Source organism: Lepisosteus platostomus, chromosome 13 (genome assembly GCF_059453375.1).
Source record: "Lepisosteus platostomus isolate fLepPlt1 chromosome 13, fLepPlt1.hap1, whole genome shotgun sequence".
NCBI classification, from domain to species: domain Eukaryota; kingdom Metazoa; phylum Chordata; class Actinopteri; order Semionotiformes; family Lepisosteidae; genus Lepisosteus; species Lepisosteus platostomus.
In genome coordinates this window covers 8,003,859-8,017,488 of record NC_142623.1, presented here as the reverse complement: position 1 = coordinate 8,017,488, position 13,630 = coordinate 8,003,859, and the positions used below count along the sequence as shown (strand labels likewise).

Here is a 13,630-nt window from a genome sequence, read left to right as displayed (position 1 = left end):
CGTCTTGTAAACGCATCTGGCATTTGTGTGTGATTTTCTCAGTCGGAAAGATCCCAAAGTGCCTTACAAGTAGGAAGGGAACTCTTCCCAGCCGGTCCCTTGATGCGAACTCCTCCTAGAGATATGTCCCATTGTTAAGGCCAAAGCAGATCTGCAGTTTTTCAAACCATGCACAGACGTGTTCCTGATCCTTTCAGAGCAATTCTTTATAAAGGTGGAAAAATGCTCTTTCTTTTGGTGTAGAGATAAACACTTTAAATAAATACCCGTGTTACACGTGAACCTGGGTTCTATTATTTAGGCAAATGATCCAAGGACAAAAACAGAAAACAAAAATAAGAATTCACGTCTATTTGCAGGAGGCTGGACATTTAGGTCACTATGTCCATTTCGTAACCTCTTCTTCTGATTCAGGGTCTTGGGGAGGCCAGAGCCTATCCCAGCATCAACGGGCACAGGCAACATGGGGCCGATTTTCCCAGAAGCCAATTAACCTGCCACTACGTCTGGACTGTGGGAGGAAATCTACATGAACATGGAAAGAATATACAAGCCCCTTGTAGAGAGCACCCCAGGAACTGAGAAACAGCAATGCTCATCCTTCGGATGAGATGTAAAACCGAGGTCCTGACTCTCTGTGGTCATTAAAAATCCCAGGGCGTTTCTCGAAAAGAGTAGGGGTGTAACCCCGGCGTCCTGGCCAAATTTCCCATTGGCCCTTACCAATCATGGCCTCCTAATAATCCCCCTCTATAAATTGGCTAAATTACTCTGCTCTCTTCCCCACTGATAACTGATGTGTGGTGAGTGTTCTGGCGCACTATGGCTGCCGTCGCATCATCCAGGTGGATGCTGCACATTGGTGGTGGTGGAGGGGAGTCACCATTACCTGTAAAGCGCTTTGAGTGGAGTGTCCAGAAAAGCGCTATATAAGTATAAGCAATTATTATTATTATTATATTATTATATTATTATTAATTAATTAACCACTGTGCCACCCAACATTCATATCCTCAAGCTTTAATGAGGTATTCCTTATTTCTGTTGTGGAGGGTTTCACTAATTGAAAGATTATTAAAATGAGCAAGGCGTACAATAACTTAAAAAATCAACACTCCTTTCTTTATATAGTAATGAATACAGTATTTATATACTGTCTTAAAACTAATATACTAGTATACTAAAAGTGTGTATGTAGTAAAGCTGTACTAACCGTAAGAGATCTATATTCGGTGGGTAATTGGAATACAAAAACTCAAGCAACCAAGAAATTTAAGTTTGAATACTTAATGAAAAACAACATCTTTAACCTCCGAATTCATATCTAACGCCTGTTCTGCACAAGTCGGCCCTGTGTCGTGTCGGTAGCCGCTTCAGATGTGCACGGAATCCGGGCGCTGGCCCTTTAAGGAAACTATTCAGACAGAGATCCCTCGGGGAGTCGGAAGAAGTGGAAATGGGCTGGGCTGTCTCTTTAACACAGCTGCAGTGTGCAGAGAGGGGCCGAGGGCGGTCTTGTGGCCGGACACAATAGAGTAACTTTACAAGACAGAGCTGGATGAGACACTGAAGTAACGCTGTTAAACAAAAACCCTCCTTTACATCCGTCCATCTTGGTATGGAACAGGTCCAAAGCATGAGCACTTTTTGTTTTTAGCCGACGACTAATCCAGGGGGAGAGAGAGAGATGTCCTCGGACGTGAGGAAAAGAAAAACGAGTCCCGATAAGCAAGCTGTGGCCTCGGGTGGTGATAAGCATGTGGGAAACGCGTTGCACACCAGAGCGGTACTGTCCCGGGGGTCGCCTCGCTCCTGGCTTGTCGGACTGTTGCCCAAATTATTCCTTTTGCTTATAACGGTCCCGCTTGCCGCCCTCGGCATCAAATACTACCTGGATTCGCAGCTTCTCAAACGGCAAGTAAGTGATCTGTTACGAACTGAATGTAAGGAGCATCACATGGTTTTCATAATCAAAACGCAGTGATGGAAAAGAAACGGCGATGCACTGTTTTTCTTGTAGCGGTGCTGTGTCGCGACTGGCTCATACTAGTTGGAACTGTAGCCGCAATTACTGTTACTTTGAAGTTGAAGATGCTCATGTGTGCAAGCAGTTGATATTGGCACCGCCTGGACGAATGTAGTATGTTTATTGCAATTTTAAATTTCAATTTTTGTGTTGCACGTAAAACGGGTCTAACACATGCCGTTTATGCAAATTTTTTTCGTCTACGACAGTTTTATTTATCACCGTTTTCTCAGCAAATCTTCGTTCAACAGTTCAAAAAGAGTGATATTTGGTTTCTACAGGTTTGAAAGGGAGCGTTTTACTGTTAAGTATTTTATTCTGGTAGGAAATGTCCTTACTTGCAGAAGTAATCTGATGTCTTGGGGGGTTGAGGATTATTATTGTGAACATAGAATAATTCGTGTAACTAAGTCAGATTGTCTCATTTGAACGAATGTGCTTTACATCATGGGCCAAACTGCGGATGGGAAATTAACCGTGAAATAAGTAGAACATAAATCACATGGTACTCTCGTAGGAAGGCACCGCTGTTCCGGAATGAAAATTGTCCTCTGGCTGCCTGTCCGGACCTTTGACAAGTTCTGGTTCTGACCTTATAAGGCAGCCTGGCCTCCCACCATTAAACATCTCAGCCAGAGGTTCCCCTGCCAACATCTGGTTGGAACCTGCACGATTCGCACGTCTGCGCTCTGGAGCGGTTTCAGCTCTCTTGTCTTGAGCTCATTAACGATTGCATTGCTCCCACACTGTAAGCTGCATTGTACTTACTGTACGTCTTCTCAACTCGTTTTTTTATTGCAAACTAAAGTAATACTCATAGAAATGGGGGCAAAAACCAGTAGTGTTACCAGCTCTTAGCTGTACATTTTATCTGGGTAAAATGTTGGATATTCAAAGTACCCTATTGAATGAATGCGCTCAAAAACAACATAGCTCAGCAAACAAAGTTTCAGTATTTAATATACACTATTTTGATGCACTGTGCCTCAAAAGCTTGATCACCAGCTGCATCTTCCTAGTTGACTATCTAACACAGCTGTTTAAAGCTGTGACAATTGCCCCCCCTTCCCAATACTGTTCCATGAAGTAGGCTCTCTGCTCCCTCGGGGCCTGGCGGACAGGAAGGGTCACACGTGTTCTCTGCAGTCGCTGTGGAATCACTGGGATTCAGCACAAACACATCGTCCAGCTTGTCAGACACTAAGGTCAGCCGGATAAACGGCACCTTTTTCAATTGCCAGTCAGGTAAGAATAGACACCAGCAGCGTGACATTAAATAAAGATACATGTACTCCATAATTAATCCTGTTGCGGTTGTAAATGAACAATATAAAATAACTATTGCCAGGTGAGCAAACTTAATGGGACTTGGAATTATAGAGGCACTGGCAGAACCTTAAAAAGTAAAAGTCGCCTCAGCTGGAAGAGGTTCTGATTTGCGCTCTGATGTTAAGATGCTGTCCTGCCTGCCATCAATTTCACGCTCCGTGGAGGTGTTCTGTGAGCCTCAGCCGTGGTGCCTTCTGGGTCCAGTGGAGTGACCCAGATTCCCGCCAGTGCCTGGAGCCAGCAGTGTTGGCGCACTGGAAATGAACCGGCTGTGTGTCTCTTTCCAGGAGGCGGGCCTGCACTCCCTAGGAAATGAAGGACTCTTCCTCTTCTCCTCCCTCGACCTGGACCATGACATGTTCCTCAGCCCGGAGGAGTTCAAGCCCATCGCGGAGAAGCTCACCGGTACTGAGCGGCTGGAATGGCAGAGTAGCTGAGTGCCTTGTACTGGAGCAGGAGTGTTCAGCCTTGGTCCTCAAGAGCCACAGTCCTGCCAGTTGGACAGGGACCCTTAAATTGGCACTGAGCAGAGATCTGGACATCACGGCCGATTTCTTAATTAAGCCACAGTCCAACCTGTAAGAGGAAAAAACTGGTCTACTCCAATCAGTAAAATTAAAGCGTTTTTGTTTATTAGGTTATACTATTGACAGCAGAGAACACAGAATGGAGTCAGAACATTGGGGTAAACGAACACAGTCCTCTTAAAGAGCAGATCGTTTTTTGTTCTGTGTGGGTTGCTGCTGATTGTCCATGCTAAAGAGGTCAGCCATCAGACCCGGCTCTATGAATGCTCAAGTGCAGTGGTCACAGGCCACCTTGTCCTTGTTCTAGGGTTCATTTCAGGAAGGTATCGTTGGCTGGAATGAAAAGCAGAAAATGCTTATGGCTCCCAGGACCAGGGTTAGGGTTAGGGGGTCCCTAGGTGTTAGAGTACCTAAGAGCTGGAGAGAGGAAAAACAGCAGAATCTGAGGGAGAGAATAACTTTCCTCACATGCACTTGGAACTCCTAGGGTCTGAGCATACTGACTCATATTCTGGTACTGGTTTACCAGCTAAGCAAATTGGTTTGCCCGTGGTGCTCAGGAAGGGCTTGTCCCCTCTGCCTGTGTCTCCTGGCCAGGAATCACCCCTCCCTCGGAGTTTGAGGAGGAGCTGAGCCACGATCCCAACGCTGAGGCCCTGACGTTGAAGGCCAGCTTCCAGCCCCTGCTGATGGACAGCATGACCAAGAGCAAAGACGGTTTCCTGGGGGTAAGGAGGGGTGGCCCTGTTTTAGATGTTGCTCGATTGGCGCTCTTGACCAACAGGGTTTTTGGCCAAGCTCAAACCACGCACCTGTTCCCCTGTTTCCCCAGGTCACCCGCAGTGCTCTCAACGGGCTGCGCACCTGGACGAGTCCCACCATCCCTACTGCTGAGTTCTCTGCCAACCAGTTCAGGGCCTTCCTGCCCCCCAAAAACAAGCTGGAGGTGGGGGACACCTGGTGGATCATTCCCAGCGAGCTGAACTTCTTCACCATCTACCTGCCCAACAACCGCTACCACCCTCCCACACCCAGGGGCAAAGAGGTGACTGCTTCTGTGCACCCAAGGGCAAAAAATACTGCCCTCCCACACCCAGGGGCAAAATGGGTAACTGCCTCCCTGCACCCAGGGGTAAAGAGGTAATTGCCTTCTTGCACCCAGGGGTAAAGAGGTAATTGCCTTCCTGCACCCAGGGGCAAAGGGGTAACTGCCCTGGCCTTGTTAGCAAGCCATTCTCCATTTCTTTAGGCGTGATTTAATATCAGTTTTTTTAAGATGGAATAAACGATGGCAGATTTACCATAAAGAACAGGCCAGATACGTAATGCAAAGCCTACATTCAAGTTTTAGTATTTGACTCGGAAACATACTCATTATACGAGCATTTTATTTCTCTGTATCAGATTTGGTAAACCTATTTTTTGGTGGGCTGAGAATACTACAACTTGTTTTGAAGTTGTTAAATCTATTGAAGTTGTCAGGACATTTCTGTTACATTAGAAATTAATATCACCTTCACACACAAACATTAAGATACAGAGCATGTTTCGGGTAAGTCAGCGTATGATTAGAAGTCACCTGAAGATCAGTCACATTTGAATATAGATCTGTGATCACAACTTGTACGGCTGTGCAGCAACATTGCCTTTGTGCTTGTCAGACTTAAAGGCTTCTTCTTAGTTGTTACCTTTTATAAATACCTCCGTCCATCCACTGTCGAAATGCTGGTTATTTCTGCTAAAGATTGCAGCCGTGCAAAGCCTGTCTCAGGAGCATGGGGCTCAGTCCATTTTATTGATGGGCACAGGAGCAATTCAGAGACACTGGCCTTTTTGCACAAAACACAATTGAGTTATTATCTGAGTGCCATTAACCATTCACAAAGCTGCAAAGTGAGTATAACTCATACAATATATACAGTGTGTCTGTGTATTTGTTTGCACTCTTGGGAGGCAGTTTGTCTTGAGAAACGTTGGCAAAACTGGAGTGTGCCAGAGAACATCTGCATGAACACATGGAGATCATGCAAACTCCACACAGAAGTCTGAGCGCAAACACGGCTGAACATATGTGAACGAAATCTTTTTTTTTCCCCTCTCATTTCCAGGTGATAATTCACACCCTCCTCAGCATGTTCCACCCCCGTCCCTTCATAAAGCCCCGCTTCGCCCCTCAAGGATCCGTGGCCTGTATCCGCGCTGTCAGCCAATTCTACTACGACATCGTCTTCAGGTCCGCACTCTTTGGATTTGAATCAGTTGATTTTTTCATAAGTGACTTGCTCATCTTATTTCATGAAAGAGTGAGCTGAGTTATTACTTCTGTCCCTTTCAGTGGTTTCAGGCCAGTGTGTGCTGTACTTTGATGGGTTTAATGTATAGAAATCAATGATGGCGGAAAGCAAAATGTCAGGATGTATTTGGCATAGTGTGTTTTCTTCCTCAGCATTTTTGCACAGGACAAAACTGAGATATTATCCAAAAGGCCAAAAAACATTCACAGAACCTCAAGTTATAACATTTTTATGCGTGTCTGCATATTTATTCTAACCTAGGGAGACAGTAATCCCCCTGTGAGTGCGAAAAAGCCACCAATGTGAGGCTCTTATCCAGCTGTTTCTTGCAGGAAGTCAAGGTGTCGGCTTAAGCAGCATGGTTAAAGGGTTCCGTAATCCAGTTTAGATTTTTAGGATGGGTTTCTGATTTGTCCTTTTTTTAAATGTTAGTCTATGTTAAAGTCTGTATTGATTGAAGAGACCTTGGTTGCATTTTAGCAGATATAGCTTTGTGGAAAAATGAAGCCAGAGATTTTGTGATAGGGCTGTACGTCATGTCACTGCTTCTGAAGAGTTCGGTTACATTGGACATTCAGTACTGGAAAACAGCTTCTAGGTCACATATATACTGTATATACAGTACCTTATCATAAGGACAAACAGCCAAAATGGAAATGTCACCTCTGCATCTTGCTGGTTGATGGTGCAAGTCAGTGGCGGGCAGGAACGATGTGTTCTGTTGCCGCCTCAGGATCCACGCAGAGTTTCAGCTGAACGACGTCCCAGACTTCCCTTTCTGGTTCACCCCGGGACAGTTCACCGGAAACATCGTCCTGTCCAAGGACTCGTCTCACATCCGGGAGTTTCACCTCTACGTCCCCAACAACAGGTCAGTGCTGTGTCGGAGTTTCCTCTCGGCACGCTTCAGTGCACTTAAAAGAGTGAAATGGTTGAACCCTGACCAAGCTGTCCAGGCATCTTTCTGCATGATAATTAAAAACGTCACATTCTGACATCATTACATTTTGCTAAATTGACAGACTTTGGTACTTTGTGGTGTGTGTGGGTGAAACAGCCAGCTCAAACTGTTTCTGTAATGAAACGGGAACCAGTTTTAGGAATTGAGAGTGACTCTAGAAAGAAGAAAGAAAGAATGATTGACAAAAACAAGATTTTTTTTTCCCACTGGTAAGTTTTGGATTCCATTTGAAGCTGTGACATCTCTCTCCCCTCCCTGCAGGTCACTGAATGTGGACATGGAGTGGCTGTATGGGGCCACAGAGAGCAGCAATATGGAAGTGGACATTGGCTACCTGCCCCAGGTACTGGACCTCTGAGCTACTGGCACGAAATGAATAGGTGTAGTGAAGGGTTAGTCAGATGTACACTTAAATTTCTCAAGCTTTGATATTTCTGTGAAAAGCAACCTTCCAGCCACAGGCACAGATCCTTAGCCACAGTGCCACTGCTCCACCCGACTTTGTGAGTCCTAATGCCCCAGTGTAGTGATGGGGACACTATACTGTAAAAAGGTGCCGTCCTTCAGATAAGACGTTAAAACCAAGGTCGTGACTCTCTGTGGTCATTAAAAATCCCAGGGTGTTTCTCGAAAAGAGTAGGGTGTTACCCCCCAGTGTCCTGGCCAAAGTTACCCCTGGCCTTTACCAATCATGGCCTCCTAATAATCCCTGTCTATGAATTGGATTCATCACTCTGTTTTCCTCCGCACTGATAGCTGGTGTGTGATGAGTGTACTGGTGCACCATGGCTGCCGTTACATCATGCAGGATTGGGCTGCACGTTGGTGGCGGTGGAGGGGAGTCCCCATTACCCGTAGAGCGCTTTGTGTGGAGTGTCCAGAAAAGCGCTGTGTATGTGGAGGGGCTGTCTGTTGATTATGATGAGTGGTCCATGTGCGAGGGTGCTCTCTTGCAGATGGAGCTGCAGGCCGTGGGCCCCTCCATCCCCTCCTTCATTCACGACGAGGAGGGCAACGTCATAGACAGCCGGGGCGCCAGCGGGGAGCCCGTCCAGTTCGTCTTCGAGGAGATCCACTGGCACTCGCAGATCAGCAGAGAGGAGGCCGCCCGCCGTCTGGAGGTCACCCTCTACCCCTTCAAAAAGGCACGTTCCCTGGTCTCAGACCTCTAGCTTTCAGCCAGTCAGTGATGTTTCTCTTGGGCCTGGACATAGCTATGTGTTATTCAGCCCATCTTACTGCTGCCAGTGGGGAGAGAAATAAGGTACAGACAGCTGCCCGAATTCAGACTGCCAGAGCAGGGGTGGTGTTTGGAATCAGGACTAAAAAGATATTGTTAGGCTTTAGCGATTATGTCTGCTATCAGCCAGGCCATGTCACACACTGAGGAGATAGGCGAGTGACTGCAACCCAAAGGATCTGTTTTTGGTTTCTAATAAGCTGCTACAGTGAGTGAGCAAGGAGATTGAACATGCGGATAACTGAAGTTTGTAGAGCAGCACTGCTTCTGCATGTGAAAAAGCTACCCAGCATGACGAAGAGGCCGGGACACAGCACTCCTATAGTCTCGGCCCATCTGAGTTGTGGCGCATTCTCATGGAGCAACGCCCGGCCTTGTTTTGCAGGTGTCTTACCTTCCCTTCCTTGAGGCCTTTGACAGGGCCAAAGCTGAGAACAAGCTGGTGCACTCCATCCTGCTGTGGGGGGCTTTGGACGACCAGTCATGCTGAGGTGGGCTGGCAGAAGCAGGAGGATGGAGGGGGTGGGGGAGTTAGGAGACACTGACACTGATAGAGCAGCTCTACACAGCAGACATGAGGCCAGAGAGCAGAGTGGGAGTTTGCAGAAGAGAAAGTAAAATCCAAATGGAAAGTATAAGTGAATAGTAACAAGCTAATAAGTCTTAAGTGTGATACAATAGACTGAGATCCTTACTAAGGTATATATCTAGGGCTTGATAGTTGTGATTCGACACACTGGAGTGCATTGCAGTTCCTGATCTTAAGGGATGTTGCAGGATATGATGTGCAAGGCAAGATGTAATGCATGATTTTGAGCCATGTGATCAGATCTGTTAGGTTTGAATTGACGATGTGGTTCGATTAGATGTGACCTGGGTGAGTGACACCTCTCCTCCCCCCACACACTCTCTCTCCCTGCTGCAGGTTCGGGGCGAACTCTCCGGGAGACCGTCCTGGAAAGTTCGCCCGTCTTGGCTGTGCTGAACCAGAGCTTCATCAGCAGCTGGTCCCTGGTCAAAGAGCTGGAGGAGCTGAGGGTGAGTGAGGCCGTGGCCTCGGACCCATTTCCCAGGGTAACCGACGTCATCACGGCAACTTCCAGCAGAGTTTAGCAGCGCTGTGCTGAAGCAAACCCCAGACCTGAAGCATTTTCAGTCTTAAAAACTTTGGCATCTGGCGTGTTTCTGTAAAGCAAGTTGCTCATTGTTTGGCCTTTTTCTCTTGGACACGGTGACCAGTTGGGAAATGTATTCAAATAAACTTTATCGAAAACTGGCACTGAGAAACGGAAACATGGGAAGCACTCCCATTCCCACTGTTACCACCTACAACCTCAAAAACGCGGCTGACACGCCCCCTAAGTAAAAGTTATGGCAGCTTGTAATCTTAAGGGGGAACTGCAACACTGTTTTTATATTTCAGGGTTAGAAACAATCTGCATTTATGAATACCACAATGAAAATAAAATGTGTACAGTAACGTAACAGAACAGACGAAGTCTCCGGAATTCTGTGATTCGGAATGAGGCAAAAAAAAACTCCTGTGATTTGAAGCGGCCCTGTTAAATCGTAAAGAAGCAGGCTTGTGAATACACTTTTAATTGATTTCGAGACTTTTTTGCAGAAAAATACAACTTGTTGACTCTGCATGCAGATCACGTGGGAACATTTCCGTGGTGAAATGTCTGCTGCACAACCTGTACTTATTCTCTCATACATCGCATTGCATTAGTCATTATGGAGACTAGTGAGCAGGAAGGGCTGCTTCACGTTTCAATTCACACAAACTCTTGCTCTCTCGCCCGAGGCAAGATCAGCGGTTTGCAACAAAATGGAGACCACACAGTACAAAGTTCACGATTTTGTGCTTCATTCAGAATTTGCCAGCATTTTGCCATACTGTCAATTTATTATGTCACCGAGATGGTCTCAAGGATCAACACTCCGTAATTTGCAGGAGGGGAGTCTTTTTGAGCCACCTTGTAAGACTTACACTTCCCAACACTTTTGATGTGTCTCCTGGTGTGCGTTTCCCCAGGATGACTCTCAGAACCCCAGCCTGGCCCAGCTGGCTGCTCTGCACCTGGAGAAGTACAACTTTCCCGTAGAGATGATGATCTGTCTGCCCAATGGCACAGTGGTGAGTGAGCCTTGCCCCTTGGTTCCTTGATGTTTTGTTTCCTCTCACTAATGAGGTCCAATTCACAAACTCACTGTTAGTCCAGGCTAAACTGTGCTGTTATTCTGTTGATGAAGCAGGTTTGTTTAATTCTTTGTGCATTTACTTCCGTGACTGTCACGGCATACAGCACCTCCTCTCCAGACATGATTCTTGCATTTTGATGGACACTGTTTTCTTATGGTCTTCATTTTCCATTGCTGTAAGAGAGATCTATAGCACTTCTGTTAAGTTAAATTGTCCTGTTACAAACCTGTGACAGAAACAGGAGGGGGAATAAACTGGCTTTTACACTTAGATTGTGTATGTGGAGAAAACCCACCTGATGTTATAACTTTGGCTTACCATAATTAAACTGAATCTGATAGCAACTACATATAAATTCATCTTTATGTACACCAGCAATGTTCCTGTAGTTCTTAATTTTCTGCAAAAGATACCTTGTTAACTGACTCTAGAAAAAATGATTTATCAAAGCATTTAGCTGCAGGTCACACTTGGGTCGTACTTTAACAGGACTACAGTGTGACTTATGACTAATCTGTGACTTTTGCACCTTGGCTGGTTGTCTCTCACAGTGGTTCTCAGCCCTGGTCCTGAAGGGAAAACTGTACTGTGTTCTCTGGTTTTTGCTGCAGCTGCGTTCATCATCACAGACTCACTTTTGAAGCTTTTAAAATGTTAAACTTTCAGCACTTTGAAAACTTTGAAGGGGATTTTTCATTGGTTTCTTCCCTGAGTTTCAGAACTATCCTCAGATGAGGAGTGCTGCTTGAAAGGCACCCAGATAGCCCTCCGCAGAAGGAAAAGAACAAGCTCAGTCTGAGAGGGGCTGATACATTGTCATTCCCACCTGCGTCCTGTTCATTATTAACTGATCGTCGGTTTTCATAAACCGAAGTTGTTTGTCCGAAATCAGAATGAGCAAGGAGGAAATTCTGTATGGTGAAGTAGTGGGAAAATATACCCTTGAGAAAAAAAGTTTATTTAACTTGGGACTGGGTACAGAAACAGGTTAACCGAACGTCTCAAGAAGTAAGCTGGTCAGTTAACTCCATCCATTAGCACTGCAGACTGAGAACTCAGCTAGAAGGAAAACCAGTGGAACACCAGGACTGGAGGTTGCTTGGGAATCCCTGTTCTGTTTACCTGCAGCTGTAAAAAAGTGTTTTGGTTTGGAATGAAGGGTCACTGCAATAACATGTGTAAAACGGTGAGTCTGACTACCGCTCTCTGCCCTTTCTCCCCTCCCCCCCACAGGTCCACCATATCAACGCCAACTACTTCCTGGACATGACCGCCATGAAGCCAGAGGAAACGGACGGCACCACGTTCGGCTTCGCGGGGGGATTCGAAGACCCCTCAACTTCCACTTACATCCGCTTCCTCAAGGAGGGGATGGAGAAGGCCAAAGAGTACAGGGGGCTGTAAAGGCCAGCGGGAGGCGGGCAGAGGGAGAGCGTCCGGGGGGGTGGGGGTGGGGGGAGGCTTCTGGGAAACAGAGTCACTATCGGGGACGAGATGTGATTTCCAGACGTTTACATACACCACGGGGGTGTGCTGTTTCACACCTGGGCAGCTGATGTTTCTTTCCTTTTTTGGGGGGGGGGTCTTGAGAATGCTCCTGACTGTAGCTGTGCACGTGGACGCACACTGATGGCCTTTCTGGCCGAGAGTCTCCGTTTCACTGGCCTCTCTACCAGTCGGTGCATGTTCTCAGCAGCACATGGGTGTGTCTGATTCTTGCCCAGACAGGAGCCAGCTCCCTGCTGGAAGCAGACAATCATTATGCCACAAGGATTCCTACGGATGCTAGCATGTTAGTTTAGGGAACTGTTATAAGTGAGTCTGAACCATCAATGAATACTTTATTAATTATGCGGTTATTAGTTATTTAATAGGAAGATGGTTGATAATGATTTTTTGACTTTGAAACGTAACATAAAAATTACGTTTATTGTATGTGTTGGGTATGTATTGGGATTTTAGGCGTTACTCTGTAACTGAGGACCGTGCCATTGTCCTGTTGTGACTCACATTATATATATACTGAGAGTCATTTAAGTTGCAGCAGCTGACAACTGGAGCACTTGTTGCATTTTTAGTGTCTTTTGTTAAGGATTGTTCATAACGGATCTTGCAATTCTGTTATTTCCCTACTGGCAGCCTGGCATGTTTCAAGTCTTGCCTGAAACAAGACGCACCCGCACCAAAATAAATTAAAAAAAATGAAACCACAGAATAGGCACATTCCAGTGGCACATGTTCTGAAAAAATTGTTATACCAAAACAGCAAAAACTGCACTGCGTGAGTTGATTGCCTTACGTTTCTGTTTTTTTTTCTCATTTCTTGTCTGTAGCGTTGAAATGTGCAATACTTTCGTACACTGCAAGGTCTGTTTTCAGTGTTTGCGGTACCACTTACTTGCCTGCAGGGGGCAGGGTGGAGTGGATTCTTGCTTCCAAGACTGCTGCAGTTAGTGACGGCCTCGTCTGAAAGCTCTGTGTGGGCCGGGGGAGGTCTGATGTTTTGCGGTGGTCTCTGGATGCAAATCCCCTGCTCTTCCCCGAGAGGAAGCAGATGGTCTACATGCAACACCGCAGGGGGACGGATTTGTTTTTTCTCGTCTGCGCAACACGACACCCTTGTGGTCGAAGGGCAGCCTAGTCAGGCGAGTCCAAAAACTGTTTGGAGGGCAAAAACCCCACCTTTCCTCACAGATGCTGGTTTTTCGCTGTGTTTTAAAGGTCTCGTTTTGTTATTTTTTAAAATAAAATCAATCCGTTGAACTGTAAGTTTTTGAGTTCTGTCAGATTGCCTTATGAAAAACCCTACTCCCTTTGCTGATGTAACGCACATAAAACTACACCAGCCTTCTGGTGAATATTCATAGAAACTTGTTTCCCCCCCTTTTGGTGTTTTTCCTTAATTATTCATCATAGGGTGGTGGTGGCGCGTTCGTCTTTCTGATGAGGTGGTTGGGGCAAAAGATCCCATTAGAAAGATTTGGGCTATACATTTCCTAGACTAGAAATTCCTCAGCAGCAAATAATTATCTCGTTCAGTACTGCAG

At 46.1% G+C, this 13,630-nt stretch overlaps 1 protein-coding gene across 1 annotated transcript; it reads left to right on the top strand.

The window, feature by feature from the left end:
* The first annotated feature begins 1,434 nt into the window (after positions 1–1,434).
* selenon (selenoprotein N) lies at positions 1,435–13,352 on the top strand. The gene is made up of 12 exons (XM_088602966.1): positions 1,435–1,918; positions 3,643–3,760; positions 4,480–4,610; positions 4,715–4,927; positions 5,991–6,115; positions 6,910–7,047; positions 7,399–7,480; positions 8,094–8,282; positions 8,763–8,868; positions 9,303–9,415; positions 10,416–10,517; positions 11,817–13,352. The coding sequence occupies exons 1-12, from the start codon at positions 1,688–1,690 to the stop codon at positions 11,985–11,987; spliced, it is 1,719 nt and encodes a 572-aa protein (XP_088459092.1). The 5' UTR covers positions 1,435–1,687; the 3' UTR covers positions 11,988–13,352.
* Positions 13,353–13,630: the final 278 nt, after the last annotated feature.